The 19,891-nt window shown below is 39.9% G+C and overlaps 1 protein-coding gene across 4 annotated transcripts in view; it reads right to left on the reverse strand.

The window, feature by feature from the left end:
• Positions 1 to 19,891, reverse strand: part of abr (ABR activator of RhoGEF and GTPase) — a 230,510-nt gene that overhangs the window by 79,565 nt on the left and 131,054 nt on the right. For all 4 annotated transcript variants that reach the window (XM_061961987.2, XM_061961988.2, XM_061961989.2 and 1 more), the window contains 5 exons: positions 18,599 to 18,720; positions 18,201 to 18,369; positions 1,032 to 1,151; positions 852 to 927; positions 674 to 778 (listed from right to left, as the gene is read on the reverse strand). In XM_061961987.2, coding sequence (XP_061817971.1) covers positions 674 to 778; positions 852 to 927; positions 1,032 to 1,151; positions 18,201 to 18,369; positions 18,599 to 18,720 — 592 coding nt within the window. The remainder of the gene's footprint in view (positions 1 to 673; positions 779 to 851; positions 928 to 1,031; positions 1,152 to 18,200; positions 18,370 to 18,598; positions 18,721 to 19,891) is intronic.

Below are 19,891 nucleotides of genomic sequence, written 5' to 3' on the forward strand. Positions count from 1 at the left end.
ACATTTGAAGAATTTTGGTGGTAAGCACTGCTTCATTGTCCAATGTTTTTGCAATTTCTTTTCACAGCTAAAGGAGGGAGACAAAGCTACTTTTAAAACTTTAAACCCTTATGGTAAAAAGGCGATCGATTCGCATTATTTCAAGGAATAATTCGGTTTATATCATTTTTGCATGATTAAGAATGTGAAAACAAAAAGGTATTAAAGCATATGAGAACATGATGTTCCGATTGCCCTAATGCCAGAAGCAGGTCCAGAATGCACTTCACTGTGGGAATGTGGAGCAAAACAAACATATATGGACTATCAGCCCAGTGCAGTCCACCACCAACACAGCGTTGTGCCTGCTAGCAGCAGCTGGATGAAAAGCGCGTAGTGTATATAAATTATCTACTGCATGCTCTGCTCTCATTCTCTGTGGCATATCTGTGATTCAATTTAAAGTAGTGCCTGTGCGTGCGTGCGTGCGTGCGTGTGTGTGTGTGTGTGTGTGTGTGTGTGTGTGTGTGTGTGTGTGTGTGTGTGTGTGTGCGTGCGTGCGTGCGTGCGTGCGTGCGTGCGTGCGTGCGTGCGTGCGTGCGTGCGTGCGTGCGTGCGTGCGTGCGTGCGTGCGTGCATTTGTTATAAGTGAAACTAAACCAGTCAATCATAACATCAGGAGCATGTGCCTTACCATCTTTATTACTGGTGACAGGAATGTTGTGGACGGTTCGGAGTTTGAAACAGGAGCTAGTCAAGACCTGCAGTTCTACTGAGCTTAATATGCACGTCTGCAGGTCTGGGAATGCATACAGATAAAGTTAGATATGCACATTTTAGTATGTTTACTATTTTATAAAAAATAATATCACCTCTCTTCTGGAGCTTCTGGATGCTTTCCCGCCATTCTGACCTCTCATAATCAGAAGAGAGCAGGAACAAGTAACTCTGCAACATGCAATACATGTGTTTATCATATGTAATTTAATGTTGGCATGTGTCGCCATCTAGCGGTGGGACATAAGCGCTGCAGCCAAAAAATCCATATTTACCTTGCCATGTTTGTTGTGAATGCGGAAAGGGATTGTAGGGGAATGAAGCAGTAGCCAAGACTCTTGCTCGTTCATCTTCTTCCTCATACGCTCCACGCGGCTATGACCTCTTGGTGCTTTCTACAGGAAAACATACATATTAACAATACAGTACGAACACAATAATAAGACATTTTATTCATGGGGGGGCTTTGTGGGCACTCAAGGGCACCATGTAGAGCAATGATGCTATGAGAACAAAGCTTGGCGACATTCCTCAGCCTTCTCCTTCCCCATCAAACACTGTACATAAATTGCAAGTGTCCAAACTGCAGCCCAAGGGTCATTTAGTATTACAGCACAGTAGCACAAAAATTCCTAGCTTGTGAACCTGTTCTCAAACAATAAAAACTATTCTGATTCTAATTATGATTCTGAGCTTGTTTTTTGTGGGCCTGTGGCACATTGTAGAAATTAAATAGCAACAAAAACAACCAAAATGGAAACAGTAAAAAGCTGGAAATGTTGATATCATACATAAGCATTGATGATTTATGAAACACAAGATTTGATACTGTGTCCCTTGATGCCTCGATGTGCGTCACCATTGGCGTTGCTAGGCCTATTTTAGGGGGGCTCAATAATTTGGTGTTAAAAAAAAAAAAAAAAATTTTTTTTTTTTTTTACAAATACATGCCGACATATTCATTATAAAGTGGCCCGAATATGGGTTTAAATAAATAATAATATAACCTGTCATTATTCACTCAGTTTCCCCTCACGTCATAGCGTAAGGTAGAGAGCCCCTTTAGTGCGTCAGTATCCAATCCATTCCACTTGTTCATATAGAAAATGCCAACATCACTCAAAATCCAGTCCGCATTTTCTCTGCGACCTTGCTTGCGGTCTTTGGACTTGTTCATATAGAAAATGCCCACATCACTCAAAATCCAGTCCGCATTTTCTCTGCGACCTTGCTTGCGGTCCTGCAGGTGTACGAAGCACATTAGCACACAGCACTGCAGAACAAGAACGTGAACAGATGCAAAATGGACATAAGAAACTTTTTCAAGAAAGTAAGTATTCATCACTGCTTGTAGTAAAATGTATTAGCTCCACTTTACACCAAGTCTGTGTTTGACAAAAAGTTACATTCCCACTCTAAAACAATGCTGCTACTTAGTTAGCTAGTTAGCCTGAAATGCATCATGAAGGTCCTGGTTATTTATAAAGTTAAATGTGCACTCTTTTTTACCATTTGCTATCTTTGGGGTTACTTCCTTCTGGAGCATCAGCTGTGTTTCTCACTTTACACATGGAGGAGAACAGGAGCTGAGCTCATTCACGTATGACTATCATCAGTAGATAATAATAATAATCACTCCACAACCCCTATTGACCTGTAGGAGTCAGGGCAGAGGAGCACATAAAGTGAGAGGGGAGAGGCCTCTACTGGAAAGGTGAGTAGGAGAATAATGATACATATAAATAAATATTAAAACAATTTTTTTTTTAAATGGCTTATCGATAAGCCATTTGTTTTATTTATTTCTGGGTGGATCATGTTGACTATTGGTCCTCCTAATTGCCAATCATTCTGGTGATGTTATATATATATATTTATATATATATATATATATATATATATATATATATATATAAATACAATTTATTTATATAATATATTGTATTTGTAATCCACTTTACATTTGATTCCAAATCTCAAAGTGCTACAGAATTACAACCATTGGCGTTGTTAGGCCTATTTTGGCGTTGTAATAAATAAATAAATAAAAAACGGCTTATCGAAATATAATATATATATATATATATATATATATATATATATATATATATATATATATATATATATATATATATATATATATGTCCTTACGTAACATCACCAGAATGATTGACAATTAGGAGGACCAATAGTCAACATGATCCACAACATCCTCTATCCATCCATCCATTTTCTACCGCTTATTCCCTTTGGGGTCGCGGGGGGAGCTGGAGCCTATCTCGTATACCTTTAAGTCTTTCATATATATATATATATATATATATATATATATATATATATATATATATATATATATATATATGTATGAAAGACTTAATATGTATTTATATATATATATATATAAGAAAAACCCAGACAGCATCTTTGTAGTCATTTTTCTCCTGCGTGGACTTCCGTCTTCCTTTACAATGAGTGAAGCTGCACGAAACCTTGTGTCTGCAATTGTAAATAATTTAGTTTTTAAGTTTTGTGTTTCTTGTAGAATCCATATAAAGTAATATACATAAGCCTATTGTTAAAATAATGAAAAAAACATCATTAAATATATTTGTTTTATTGTATTGTTACATTAATAGCTGTTGTATTGTTATAGGATGGCTTGTTAAACATTTCATAGGATTTTCAGAGGGAGGAAAAACCAAGACATTTAATATCAAATGTAAAATGAATAAATACATAAAAAGAAAAAAATGGTTAAAAGCCATCGTCCCGGAGAGCATTTAATTCCGTCCCGTGCATTTTTTTTACCGTCTCCGGGACGACGGGACTACGTTAATCTCAAGCCCTGGAAGTTACATTTTATTGTTTGCATTATTTGTTTCAGCATTGAAATTTGAAGATGGTCCCTCAGCTCTTTGACAGCTTTGGCTCTTTTTCAGATCAGCAGATGGACTGGACTCTAAGTCTTTCTTATTTACAGTATATATAAACGTTTCTCATTTCTATTCAGACTTCCATATATATTTAATTTCCTTAACGACTTGCCATAATATATATATATATATATATATATATATATAAATATATTATATACAAGTCACATTATCCCGATCCAGATATTACTTTAATTCAAGTAATTAAGTAATATTTCCAGGGCTTGAATTTACAACCATTTTAGTCACATATGTGCCCAAAATGTAATCTGTGCAACTGCAAAATATTTGGGAACAAACAATTATTGTATTGTGAGCGAAAGTCGTGGCATTAGCCTCTATGTTGTGAAGTAATAACACAGAGGCTAATGCCATGACTTTCATTGTGTTTCAGTGTATCTTGAAGGATCATGCAAGTAATTGTTTCTTGTTGATGCCGTAAACAAAATGTCACTGTGCAAACCCATGTTTGTTGTTGTACTGAAAACAGATTGAAAATAAACTGACTGAAATAATAATAATAACAATGAATAATTTCTAAGTCTTTGTTAGCCAATTGTGAGGTTTTGTGCTCGTGCGCTACGTTCGCTCACATCCTGTGCATCTCCTGGGGGCTAAGCCCCCCATGTCCTTAAAAGCTAGTGACGCCCCTGTGCGTCACTTTAAGAAAAACAACATACGATCGATCAATTGACTGCCAAGCGGCAAACTGTGTTTATCTGAAAATGTTTCTTTTCACTCAAAAGTGACAGCTCGTACTAAATAAAGTTAGAGCAGTGGTGTGCCGAGTTTGACATCAGTTAAGAAAAAGGAAAATTGCCAACGTGTAGAATCATTTTGATCTTATAGCGGTATACTATTTGGCTCATTTACCACAATTACCCGTTTCTTATTCCTTTCTGTACAACTAATTGTTTAATTACAAAGAAAATTACATTTGCTAACTATTCATTTTATTTGCAAGTCAAATGTATCAACTTTTCAATACAGTAGATGGCGGATGACTATAATGAAACCTAACAGTATCTGTGCAGTGTCAACACAGCTAGTAAGTGTGCCATACATTCACTGAGGCATCATTTACCCATCCATCCATTTTCTTCCGCTAATCTGAGGTCTAGTCGCGGGGGCAGCAGCCTAAGCAGAGAAACCCATACTTCCCTCTCCCCAGCCACATCGTCCAGCTCTTCCCGGGGGATCCCGAGGCGTTCCCAGGCCAGCCGGGAGACATAGTCTTCCCAACGTGTCCTGGGTCTTCCCCGTGGCCTCTTACCTGTCGGATGTGCCCTAGATACCTCCCGAGGGAGGCGTTCGGGTGGCATCCTGACCAGATGCCTGAACTGCCTCATCTGGCTCCTCTCGATGTGGAGGAGCAACGGATTTACTTTCAGCTCCTCCCGGATGACAGAGCGTCTCACCCTATCTCTAAGGGAGAGCCCCGCCACCCGGCGGAGGAAACTCATTTCGGCCGCTTGCACCACTTATCTTGTCCTTTCGGTAATAACTCAGAGCTCATGACCATAGGTGAGGATGGGAACGTAGATCGACTGATAAATTGAGAGCTTTGCCTTCGGCTCAGCTCCTTCTTCACCACAACGGATCGATACAGCGTCCGCATTACTGAAGGCGCCGCATTGATTCGCCTGTCGATCACGCGATGCACTCTTCCCTCACTCGTGAACAAGACTCAGAGGTACCTGATTTCCTTCACTTGGGGCAAGATCTCTTCCCCAATCCAGAGATGGCACTCCGCCCTTTTACGGGCGAGAACCATAGACTCGAACTTGGAGGTGCTGATTCTCATCCCAGTCGCTTCACACATGGCTGCGAACCGCTCCAGTGAGAGCTGAAGATCCTGGCCAGATGAAGCCATCAGGACCACATCATCTGCAAAAAGCAAAGACCTAATCCTGCAGCCACTAAACCGGATCCCCTCAACGCCTTGACTGCGCCTAGAAATTCTGTCCATAAAACTTATGAACAGAATCGGTGACAAAGGGCAGCCTTGGCGGAGTCCAACCCTCACTGGAAACGGGTCCGACTTACTGCCAGCAATGCGGACCAAGCTCTGGCACTGGCTACGCCCCTCTCTTCACCAGTGTCCAAAACATGAGACTGCAAATCCAATGACAAAACTACAAAGTGGATCATGGAACTGCGGCCTACGGTGTCCTGGTGCCAAGTGCACATATGGACACCCTTATGTTTGAACATTGTGTTCGTTATGGACAATCTGTGACGAGCACAAAAGTCCAATAACAAAACACCACACGGGTTCAGATCCGGGCGGTCATTTTTCCCAATCACGCCTCTCCAGTATTCACTGTCGTTGCCAATATGAGCGTTGAAGTCATCCAGCAGAAAAAGGGAATCACAAAACAGGGTGGGTACTCTGAGCTGCTGTTTGGTGCATATGCATAAACAACAGTCAGGACCCGTCCCCCCACCTGAAGGCGGAAGGAAGCTAACCTCTCGTTCACTGGGTTGAACTCCAATGTGCAGGCTTTGAGCCGGGGAGCAACAAGAAATGCCACCCCAGCCCGTCGCCTCTCACTGAGTGCAACGCCAGAGTGGAAGAGAGTCCAGCCTCTCTCTCGAGAGAACTGGTTCCAGAGCCTTGCTGTGCGTCGGAGTGAGTCCGACTATATCTAGCTGGAACTTCTCCACCTCGCGCGCCAGCTCAGGCTCCTTCCCCCCCAGCAAGGGGACGTTCCACGTCCCAAGAGCTAGCTTATGTAGCGACGGATCGGAATCACCAAGTGCCCTGCCTTCAACTGCCACCCAGCTCACATTGCACGCGACCTCTATGGCCCGTCCCATGAGTGGTGAGCCCATTGGAGGGGGGACCCACGCTGCCTCTTCAGGCTGGGCCCAGTCCTCCGGGCCTGGCTCCAGAGGGGGGGCCCCGGTGACCCACGTCCGGGCGAAGGAAATCTGAGTCCTCGTTTTGTCTTCTTCATAAAGGTCTACCCATCACTATAAATAACTAATAATGACACAAATATTTTTCTTTAGCTATACAAGGTTGTTTTTTTTATAGCTTTTTTGAAAAAATACATGCACATGCACCAACACCAATTATGCAAATTAAACACTGATGTCATCAACACCATCACTGCAAGTGTAATTACAGGACCCATGCTGTAGACATATGTAAAAAGACACACAACTGAACTAGAAAGCAATCAGAAAGCACAGAAAATATAGTTCGTACCGTAATTCGACAAACATTGCAAACAATATGCACTCTATCTAAAATACAGATGAAAGTTCTTTTTTCTTTTGTCAAATAAAGATGACATTTCTGACATTTCCTGAAAGTTTCATCTAAATCTGCCAATAACTTTTTAAGTTGCGTTGATAACTAACTCCAACAATTACATAACTTCATGGCAGAGTAATAAACAACCACAATCCAATGTACAAGTGTTTCATGTTATAATATATATGCAAAAAAGTGAATCATTCCTAAAACTCAGCAAAACACAGTGTGATTCATGTGTGTCTTGTTCATGACTCACAGTGTTTAAGAACTGCTCAAATTCTAAAGAAAAACACCACCGTTCACATCAGGATGAATTGGCCTTTTCCTATTTTGCAAGAACGCTTGTGGTTAATTGTATGTTATTCATCCCAAATAAACACATCCTCACTATGGAACTGTAAGTCAGAGTCAGTGCATCAGACTGATGCATCCTCTAACTAGAAATAGTTGCCCTTGTCACTCCTTGTGCTTTAAGAGGGAGACTTTAGCACCAAGCAAGCAGGATAAAGGGAACTAATGTTTAAACATAATATTTTTTCTGTACTGACTGTGCCTGAGGTAGACATGCGTTAAATCTATCACAGCACCAAGCATATAATCTCAAATTCCCCACCATATCAATTCCTAGATGTGATCGAAATTATTTAAAGCGCACCACGCGAAATAGACGTAATCTTATAACAAACCCCGTTTCCATACGAGTTGGGAAATTGTGTTAGATGTAAATATAAACGGAATACAATGATTTGCAAATCATTTTCAACCCATATTCAGTTGAATATGCTACAAAGACAACATATTTGATGTTCAAACTGATAAACATTTTTTTTTTGCAAAGAATCATTAACTTTAGAATTTGATGCCAGCAACACGTGACAAAGAAGTTGGGAAAGGTGGCAATAAATACTGATAAAGTTGAAGAATGCTCATCAAACACTTATTTGGAACATCCCACAGGTGTGCAGGCTAATTGGGAACAGGTGGGTGCCATGATTGGGTATAAAAACAGCTTCCCAAAAAATGCTCAGTCTTTCACAAGAAAGGATGGGGTGAGGTACACCCCTTTGTCCACAACTGCGTGAGAAAATAGTCAAACAGTTTAAGAACAACGTTTCTCAAAGTGCAATTGCAAGAAATTTAGGGATTTCAAAATCTACGGTCCATAATATCATCAAAAGGTTCAGAGAATCTGGAGAAATCACTCCACGTAAGCGGCATGGCCGGAAACCAACATTGAATGACCGTGACCTTCGATCCCTCAGACGGCACTGTATCAAAAACCGACATCAATCTCTAAAGGATATCAGCACATGGGCTCAAGAACACTTCAGAAAACCACTGTCACTAAATACAGTTTGTCGCTACATCTGTAAGTGCAAGTTAAAGCTCTACTATGCAAAGCGAAAGCCATTTATCAACAACATCCAGAAACGCCGCCGGCTTCTCTGGGCCCGAGATCATCTAAGATGGACTCATGCAAAGTGGAAAAGTGTTCTGTGGTCTGACGAGTCCACAGTTCAAATTGTTTTTGGAAATATTCGACATCGTGTCATCCGGACCAAAGGGGAAGCGAACCATCCAGACTGTTATCGACGCAAAGTTCAAAAGCCAGCATCTGTGATGGTATGGGGGTGCATTAGTGCCCAAGGCATGGGTAACTTACACATCTGTGAAGGTGCCATTAATGCTGAAAGGTACATACAGGTTTTGGAACAACATATGCTGCCATCTAAGCGCCGTCTTTTTATTTCAGCAAGACAATGCCAAGCCACATTCAGCATGTGTTACAACAGCGTGGCTTCGTAAAAAAAGAGTGCGGGTACTTTCCTGGCCCACCTGCAGTCCAGACCGGTCTCCCATTGAAAATGTGTGGCGCATTATGAAGCGTAAAATATGACAGCAGAGACCCCGGACTGTTGAACGACTGAAGCTCTACATAAAACAAGAATAGGAAAGAATTCCACTTTCAAAGTTTCAACAATTAGTTTCCTCAGTTCCCAATCGTTTATTGAGTGTTGTTAAAAGAAAAGGTGATGTAACACAGTGGTGAACATGCCCTTTCCCAACTACTTTGACACGTGTTGCAGCCATTAAATTCTAAGTTAATTATTTGCAAAAAAATAAATAAAGTTTGAGTTTGAATATCAAATATCTTGTCTTTGTAGTGCATTCAATTGAATATGGGTTGAAAAGGATTTGCAAATCATTGTATTCCGTTTATATTTACATCTAACACAATTTCCCAAGTCATATGGAAACAGGGTTTGTAATAGCAGTACTACGGATACTATTAAACAAAATGCCTCAAAAAAGCCCACTACTATAATATGGGCTTTTAAACCATCAGATCATTGTCTCCCAAAGTGTTATTAGTTAATGAGGTCAATAGAACAACAATCTTAACGTCATTCGTCACAGTGAGACTTGCTAAAACCAGATGAATACTTTTCATTTAATGAGACATCTCCTAATTGTACGAGTGCATATGCCCGTCCCCTTAAAAGGGGTGGAGGGTCGCACTAACGTCCAATGAAAACCTTAACCTTAGCCCTAACCTAAGTAATAAATAAAAATCATTTGAGGTGCTTACTATGAGGTTTGTCACACCGCTACCTCCCCGTCTGTTCGTTATCTATCGCCCCCCTGGGCCCTACTCTGACTTTTTCAGCAAATTTTCAGAGCTTGTTGCTGATCTCGTGACGCATACAGATAATATAATTACAATGGTGGATATAATTATCCATATGAATACACCGTCAGACCCTCTGTGCGTGGCGCTTCAGACTATAATTGATAGCTGTGGTCTTACACAAATAATAAATGAACCCACGCATCGCAACGGTGATAGGATAAATCTAGTCCTTGGGCGGGGTTTCACCACCTCCAAAGTTATGGTACTCCCGTACACTAAAGTAATGTCTGATCACTACCTTATAAAATTGGAAGTTCTGACTCATTGTCAACAAACTATTAATAACCAATGCTTTAGCAGCCACCACATTAATGCTGCCAGAACTACAACTCTTGCTGGCCTATTACCCAAGGTATTGGCACCATTCCCAAAGTATGTGGGCTCTATCAATAACCTCAATAACAATTAACAATGCCTTGCGCAACGCCATTGATAGTATAGCACCGCTAAAGCTAAAAAAAGGCCCCTAAAAGGCATACCCCCTGGTTCACAGAAGAAACCAGAGCTCTTAAACTATCATGTAGAAAGCTGGAATGCAAATGGCGTGCAACTAAACTTAAGGATTTCCATCAAGCATGGAGTGATAGATTAATAACTTATAATTACACTCTGACCACAGCTAAAACTAATTACTACTCAAATCTCATCCGCCTCAATAAAAACGATCCTAAATATTTGTTTAGTACAGTAGCGTCGTTAACCCAACAAGGGACTCTCTCCCAGTAGCTTCACCAACTCGGCTGATGATTTTATGCCATTCTATACGAAGAAATTTGAACTCATTAGAAAGGAGATTAAGGATAGCGTGTCCCATCTCCAATTGGGTTATATTAACACCGATACGAATGTATGTACGACGGATATTGAGCTACAAAATAATCTCTCTTTTTGAAGTAATAACAGGAACACCTGCGACTGGGACAAAACAAACAACATGTTTACTTGACCCACTTCCTGGGAAACTTATCAAGGAGCTGTAATATTAATATTAGGACCATCAGTGCCAAATATTACTAACCTATCACTTTCCTCTAATACTGTTTCCTTAGCATTTAAAACAGCAGTTATTCACCCTCTGCTTAAAAGACCTAACCTCAATTATGACCTCATGGTAAACTACTGGCCAGTGTCCCACCTTCCCTTTAGCTCGAAAATCCTAAAAAAATTGTTGCGCAGCAGCTAAATGAACACTTAGCAACTAACAATCTCTGTGAATCCTTTCAGTCTGGTTTCAGGGCAAGTCACTCTACTTAGACTGCCCTCGCAAAAGTGACTAATGATCTTTTGTTACCTATGGATGCTGATGCGTCATTCATGTTGCTGCTACTTGATCTCAGCGCTGCTTTTGATATCGTTGATCAAAACATTCTATTAGCACGTATCAAAACACGTATGTCAGACTAACCCTTTTCTTGGTTTAACTCTTATCTTACTGACAGAATGCAGTGCGTCTCCCATAACAACGTGACCTCGGAGTACGTTAAGGTAACGTGCAGAGTTCCACAGGGCTCAGTTCTTGGCCCTGCACTCTTCAGCATCTACAGGTATATGCTGCCGCTAGGTGACATCATACGGCGTTAGCTTTCACTCTTATACTGATGACAACCAACTTTACATCCCCCTAAAGCTGACCAACACGCCTTTGGGATAAAGAGCTAACAAAGTAAACTTTGATTGATTGATTGAAACTTGGAACTATCTGCTCCCCTTCAGGGGTTACGTTGCTGTACCGGCTGCAATAACATCGCTTTTCCGAAGAACTTCCACCAACCTCATGTTTTTTATTACTAATATAAATAACCCCTGTGACACACATTCTCTGTGTTTAAGACTTAAACCACAGAAACAGAAACAAGTATTCCATGATGGGAAAGACCCATCATGTGAGTCACCATGAGTGCATTTTGACAACAAGGTAAACTTCTTGTCTTTTTGCTCATAGCACTCAGTGCACACATTCAATTAGGTAAACTCTACCCTGAAAGACATGTGTGGCTCAAGCAGTAAAAAGAATGACTGGTCAATTTGACCGTGTTTACTGAGGAGGTGCTATTATGCACTTCCAAAAAGAAAAACATCGAGTCCAGGGCTAGTCAACTGGCAACCTGCGTGGAAAATCTGGTCCATGAATGACATCAGAATGGCACTCCAGTCCAGTTCAAAACTTGGGGGCAAGTCATATTTGTGCTGCAGTTAATCTCAAAATCAAAAATCTCTTTGATCAGGATGTTTTTGTAGTACAGTTATCCCTTTTTTATGTATCAATTTGTAACTGTTTCCCAGCCTGACTGTGGTAAATTAATTTCCAAGAAGTAGGGATTATTAATTATAAACCAAATGTATTCAAAGATAGAGCATATACATTTGTTTATGACCTTCTAACTATGTTTATGACATTATGAGAGCCATCTAGACATGAAATAACACGCACATAGTCATCTTTACACTCGTTTAATCCAATATATTAGTGCTGCCTGAGGTTGAGCCAATCAGGGGCCACAATACTGAACAGTGCGCTCTGATTGGTTTGACTCAACTAGTGGCCAATACTACTATAGTATTGAAATTATTAGTTCATTTAGCCACTTTATGCTTAAAATGCTTAATTTAGGCCAAAAATAGATAGAATATGCTTTTAAACAAATAAATAGCTGCAAACTTCGAAGTACGATGTAGGGGACGACAACTGTACAGCACATGTTCAAAACAGCAGAACACTCCTGTCATAAGAGGATCTTTGATTAGTGTGTTTGTAGTGCATTCTTAGAAACAGAAAGGAACTCCTGCCATACACATCAAGGATTGGTTTTGATACAAAATAATATGAAAATAATCTAACACCCCTACCCTTTTGCCGTAAATGCACCACGTGTTGTGTTGTCTGTGCAATTCAGATACAACATGCAGTGCTAACTTTTTCATACACTTAAAAAAAAAAGTATACCTCAAATTCAAACTACACTTTATTTATAACCATATTAGCCATTTGGTGAAGTAAAACAACTAAATCAATGGGGGAAAAAATAGGAATAATAGTAAAAGGAGAAGTCCTGTTGCACTTATGTTAGAGTTCTGAAAATTTGATTGCTAAAATGCTAAATAAAATCTAGCTCGCCTGAATGTAAAAAAATGCCATGGTTGGATCTACACCTGAAAACCACTGTAATGATACCAAGTACAAGAGCGTATCTGGTCGATACTACTATGATTACATCAATGTTTTTTATCGTCACAAAATCTTTTTTCTTTTCTTTTTTTAAATTCATATTATATTCATAAACTCAGTAAATATGGCCCTGGACACATTAAATTATGACCAATGTATGATCCTGTAACTACTTGGTATCGGATCGATACCAAGTAGTTACATTTGTTGTATCATCCACAAATGGTGCCGGTACCAAAATATTGGTAAAGAGACAACCCTAGTATATACATATACATATGTACATACATATATACACACATATATGCATAGATATATACACACACATATATATATATATATATATATATATATATATATATATGTATATATATATATGTATGTGTGGGAAAAAAAATCACAAGACTATTTCATCTCTACAGGCCTGTTTCATGAGGGGGGGTACCCTCAATCATCAGGAGATTTTAATGGGAGCATTCGCATACCATGGTTTATATAGGGCACAGAGTGGGTGGGTACAGGCTGGCGTAGGGGCGTGGTGATTGGCTCATGTGTTACCTAGGAGGTGTTTCCGTCTATGGCGGCATGCTGTTACAATTTCGCTGCGCTTGTTGAGGGATGACAGGTCTGGACGGTAAATAATAAACAGTTTCTCTTTCAAGCATAGGTTGCATCTTTTATTACCACTATTGTAAGGTGTGCTGGATGCAAGAATTTGCCATGTTATTGAATATTCAACATTATTGTCTTTGAGGTCCCAAATGTGTTTGCTGAGTTCTGTGGTATTTCGCAGGTTTTTGTTCCTGAAAGAAGCCTTGTGATTGTTCCATCTGGTTTTGAATTCTCCCTCGGTTAATCCTACATATGTGTCGGATGTGTTAATGTCCTTGCGTATTACCTTAGATTGGTAGACAACTGATGTTTGTAAGCACCCCCCCGTTGAGAGGGCAATCAGGTTTCTTTCGACAGTTACAGCCTTTGTTGGTTTTGGAGTCGCTCTGTCTGGGGGCCGACGGCTCATTTGCAATTGTTTTGTTGTGGTTTGAGATGATTTGTCGTATATTGTTCATGCAGCTGTAGCTCAATTTAATGTTGTTCTTGTTGAATACTTTTCTTAGGGTGTTGTCTTTTGGAAAGTGTTTGTCAATCAGATTGAGGAATTTGTGTCCAATGTTAGTTGAGACGTTTTTGCTGTATGGGGGGTTGTACCAGATGATGTCGTTTCGTTTTCTGTTCTTTTTTGGCTGGTTTCCTGGCGTGGGTTCATAGGTGAGGGTGAAATTGTATCCGCTTTCATCAAGAGCTTTTTGGTACAGGGGGGTTGCTTGGTCAAATTCAGCTTTGCTAGATGACAGCATCGATAGCCTTTTATTGATTCCGGTAGGTATTCTTTTCGTGGTGGTGGGTGGGTGGTTGCTGTCATGGTGCACGTATTGGAGTGTTGTGTTGGGTTTCGTGAATGGTTGGTAGCTGTTATTTCTCAGGTTGAAAGTGACGTCAAGGAAGTTGACGGTTTGCTTGTTGGCTTCAATCGTGATCCGTAGGCCGTTCTCTTTGAAAATTTGGCATATGCGCTTCTTGGTATTCTCGCTGCTCCTTGGCGAGGCGCGACACACTGCCAGTCCGTCATCACGGTAAATACCAAGGTTCAGATTGAGGCTAGCGAGCTGAGAGAGGAGGAAACTCCCAACGAGTTCACACGTTTCTGCTCCGTCAAAACTTCCCATAGTGACGTCAAATGTTGCATTGTTCTTTTTTTGCCATGGTGTACTGTTGTGGATGAGAATGGAGTTTTTTGCGTGGATGATGATGTTTCTTTCGTTGCCTGTGATTGAGTCGTAGTCTGAGGCGAAGTCTAGTGCTTGAGTCAGTAGGTCTTGCGTGATGGAAGGGTAAAATTCCTCAATATCAAAGGAGATAAAGTTGTGCTGTTGTTTGTCTTGGATGTTGTTTAACCATTTGATTACTGCTGCTGTATTTCTCCATTGGTTGAGTGGTGTTTTGTCCTTGATTTTTGTGTTGACTCTGTCCAGGATTATTTTGCTGATTTTTCCTATTTCAGATTTAGTTGGGTTTATTAGTCGGCATGTTGGGTTATTTGCGAAGTTGGGTTTGTGGTCCTTCAATGTGATGAAGGCTTCCTTGTTGGCTGTGGCGTCCACCCTGTCCTCAATGTCCAGTTCAGCCGCGATCCTTTTATTTTCCAGGTGGATGTTCTGTAAGGTGTTGGGTTGCGCTTTTTTGTATGATTTGGCCATTGGTTGAGTGGTGTTTTGTCCTTGATTTTTGTGTTGACTCTGTCCAGGATTATTTTGCTGATTTTTCCTATTTCAGATTTAGTTGGGTTTATTAGTCGGCATGTTGGGTTATTTGCGAAGTTGGGTTTGTGGTCCTTCAATGTGATGAAGGCTTCCTTGTTGGCTGTGGCGAAAATAAAAGGATCGCGGCTGAACTGGACATTGAGGACAGGGTGGACGCCACAGCCAACAAGGAAGCCTTCATCACATTGAAGGACCACAAACCCAACTGCTCCTGGACAGAGTCAACACAAAAATCAAGGACAAAACACCACTCAACCAATGGAGAAATACAGCAGCAGTAATCAAATGGTTCAACAACATCCAAGACAAACAACAGCACAACTTTATCTCCTTTGATATCGAGGAATTTTACCCTTCCATCACGCAAGACCTACTGACTCAAGCACTAGACTTCGCCTCAGACTACGACTCAATCACAGGCAACGAAAGAAACATCATCATCCACGCAAAAAACTCCATTCTCATCCACAACAGTACACCATGGCAAAAAAAGAACAATACAACATTTGACGTCACTATGGGAAGTTTTGACGGAGCAGAAACGTGTGAACTCGTTGGGAGTTTCCTCCTCTCCCAGCTCCCTAGCCTCAATCTGAACCTTGGTATTTACCGTGATGACGGACTGGCAGTGTGTCGCGCCTCGCCAAGGAGCAGCGAGAATACCAAGAAGCGCATATGCCAAATTTTCAAAGAGAACGGCCTACGGATCACGATTGAAGCCAACAAGCAAACCGTCAACTTCCTTGACGTCACTTTCAACCTGAGAAATAACAGCTACCAACCATTCACGAAACCCAACACAACACTCCAATACGTGCACCATGACAGCAACCACCCACCCACCACCACGAAAAGAATACCTACCGGAATCAATAAAAGGCTATCGATGCTGTCATCTAGCAAAGCTGAATTTGACCAAGCAACCCCCCCGTACCAAAAAGCCCTTGATGAAAGCGGATACAATTTCACCCTCACCTATGAACCCACGCCAGGAAACCAGCCAAAAAAGAACAGAAAACGAAACGACATCATCTGGTACAACCCCCCATACAGCAAAAACGTCTCAACTAACATTGGACACAAATTCCTCAATCTGATTGACAAACACTTTCCCAAAGACAACACCCTAAGAAAAGTATTCAACAAGAACAACATTAAATTGAGCTACAGCTACATGAACAATATACGACAAATCATCTCAAACCACAACAAAACAATTGCAAATGAGCCGTCGGCCCCCAGACAGAGCGACTCCAAAACCAACAAAGGCTGTAACTGTCGAAAGAAACCTGATTGCCCTCTCAACGGGGGGTGCTTACAAACATCAGTTGTCTACCAATCTAAGGTAATACGCAAGGACATTAACACATCCGACACATATGTAGGATTAACCGAGGGAGAATTCAAAACCAGATGGAACAATCACAAGGCTTCTTTCAGGAACAAAAACCTGCGAAATACCACAGAACTCAGCAAACACATTTGGGACCTCAAAGACAATAATGTTGAATATTCAATAACATGGCAAATTCTTGCATCCAGCACACCTTACAACAGTGGTAATAAAAGATGCAACCTATGCTTGAAAGAGAAACTGTTTATTATTTACCGTCCAGACCTGTCATCCCTCAACAAGCGCAGCGAAATTGTAACAGCATGCCGCCATAGACGGAAACACCTCCTAGGTAACACATGAGCCAATCACCACGCCCCTACGCCAGCCTGTACCCACCCACTCTGTGCCCTATATAAACCATGGTATGCGAATGCTCCCATTAAAATCTCCTGATGATTGAGGGTACCCCCCTCATGAAACAGGCCTGTAGAGATGAAATAGTCTTGTGATTTTTTTTCCCACACATACATATATATATATATATATATATATATATATATATATATATATACACAAACATTCATTAGGTCAGGAAAAAACACGGAGGGTATTTCATCCCCGCAAGCCTGTTTCACAGGTTTCCCTGCTCTTCATGGGATTTCCCTGCTCTTCAGGGGATTTTCCTGAAGAGCAGGGAAACATGTGAAACAAGCTTGTAGGGATGAAATGGCCTCCGTGTTTTTTCCTGATGAATATTCCGCTCTTCCCTGGTATTGAGCACTGTCTAACGGATAAACCACAGTAACCTCGGCTATATATATATATACATACATATAAACACACATACATATATATACACACATACAGTACATATATATATATATATATATATATATATATATATATATATATATATATATATATATATATATATATATATATATATAGACATATATATATATATATATATATATACACACACACACACACACACATATACACACACATATACATAGTGTATACTGTATATATATACATATACACACACGTGTACTATGCATATATATATATGATACTGTTGCTTTTATTAATTAATGGATTTCCTTTTTTTTTAGTATTGTATATTTTTTATTAAGTATTGTATTTGTATGTCTTCTCAAATGCTTTGTAAATTATTATCCTAAGTATTGTAAAACTGGGATTTGGTTGGAGTTGCTCTATTTTCTTTTATTAGATTGATCTACTTTTTTTTTTTTTAACAACATTTTAAAAATACATTTTATAAGTCGTACATCAGCAGCCAAGAGGAGCTTTCATAACCATTAATCTGTTTTGAAAAGGTTCATTATAATTTATATACCAAATAATATATTACGAGAATTGTGTTAAATTGAGAAATAATTCTGAATCTCTTCAAACGGTGAGGTCCCAAAGATTACCATCTCTATTAATTATGTTGTGTTGTTTATTTATACTTTATTATAACATGTTGTTGTTGGTGACATGTTGTTGTTGGTGATACATGTTCTTGACTGTGAACTGAATTGGAATTCATTTGTAGATAATTCAAGATTTATTTTTAACATATGACTCTAAATTGCTTTTCAAAGCATATGACTCTGTAAGGTCATTCATATCACTGGTATGTAATGTGTTTGCACAAGGATAGCATTTGATGATAAGAAAAATATTGTATTTTATTGCTGAAAATACTACTAGTGACAAGCTTACCTTCTCTTTCTGTATATCGCTCTTTAAGACTGAGATTTTGATCTTCATCTCCTCAATTTCATACTCGGGGAGGACTTGGATGCTGTGGCATGAGTCCGACTCTTCCAGCGTCTGGAAGGTCAGGTCTGCCAGCGGGATGTACCACTTGCACTCGTACTGCTGGTGGCGACTGAAGATGGACAGAGGAGGTGAATATTGCAAATACAATCACTGATACACTAACACTGATACACTAATACAATCACATTCACTAACAAACAGTTGAATTATCAGTATACAGAGGGGTAGGAATACATAAGATATGCTTCTTCCTTCTCTTTTTAGAAAAAAATAAACCACACCATACTTCATTTGTCACACTGTACATACAGTATGTCAAAAATACAAAGCGTGCTCACCCAGCAGATGTCTTCTTCATTTTGGCACAAAGCAGCAAGTCGGTAAAAAGGAAGACATGTCGTAGCTTCCTGGAGCTTTCTGACACCTCGACGAGGAAGCCATCTTTCACGAGCTGACGAGCCTATGAAAATAAAGTACATTTTACCCACAGTAAAACTTGGTGTTCTCTGCAGTGCTTTCTATTAAGGAATGTATTTGTGACAGCCCACCACAAAAACATTTGGAACGCCACTATAAAATTAATTGGCATTGCCTGATGCGCCTTAGCTCAGAAACACATGATGTGGAACTGTTGTTCCAACTCTGTACAGAGGATGGCATCGTAACTCTGTTTCTTAACACAACTCCTAAAGCACCTGGGGCCTCATCTAAAAAAACAGCAGTATGGCATTCTGGCTACAAGTCTTCGTAAAACCCCAAATGTATAAACCTACGAAAATATGTAAATACAATAAAATCTAGATCTTACCTGACATGAAAGGTCAATGCAAAGTTAATTATGAATGCAGCTTGCCCATTTTAAAGTACCCATGCATTGCATTGTTCTCTCATCCTGAATCATAACTTGTGAAAAGACGTCAACAAAAAAAAGCGGAACTATACCTCGATGGAGGTGGAAAATATAGGCATAGGGCAGGGGTTTGCAACCTTAACTATCAAAAGAGACATTTTGTCTCTTCTTCCACCAAAAAAAATAGTACAGAGCCGCAAAATGTAAAAAAGGAATAAACTTGTAAACGTTGTCATCTTTTTTATTTCTTATTTTATAGGATATCCAACCTGTCAATGTGAAATTAAACTATTTTTCTCTTTTATTTTTTTGGCAAGTATTAATGGTTAGCGTACCCAAGGGGTTGGACAATGGTGAAGCTGAAGTGAACACACAGGCTTCCAGGTCTCTTTTACTGGCCTCAGAACTCAACCTGTGAGAGTTCACGGCCTCACAGACAGTAGGAAATTATGGAACACTTTCTTGAAAATGCTAACCTTTCTCACTCCGGAAGAAATCTGAGGGAGCCACAACAAGGAGGCAAAGGCGCCACATTTGGTAGCAGACCCGTGACTTACAGTATTTTTTTAAAATTAATTCTTAATTTCTTTTTCCATCCTATTTTGTGTTAAAAAATAAAAATAAAGACATTTAAGAAGATAGGATTTTATTTTATTTTTTACAAAGTTTTTCTTGTAGAATATCTGATGCGGCCCAGCCACACCAAGACTGTGCCTGCAGCAGACCCCAGGTAAATTGAGTTTGAGACCCCTGCTTTTTAGCCTTAATGCATATTTTAGGG

Source organism: Nerophis lumbriciformis, linkage group LG09, assembly GCF_033978685.3.
Source record: "Nerophis lumbriciformis linkage group LG09, RoL_Nlum_v2.1, whole genome shotgun sequence".
Taxonomy (NCBI): Eukaryota; Metazoa; Chordata; class Actinopteri; order Syngnathiformes; family Syngnathidae; genus Nerophis; species Nerophis lumbriciformis.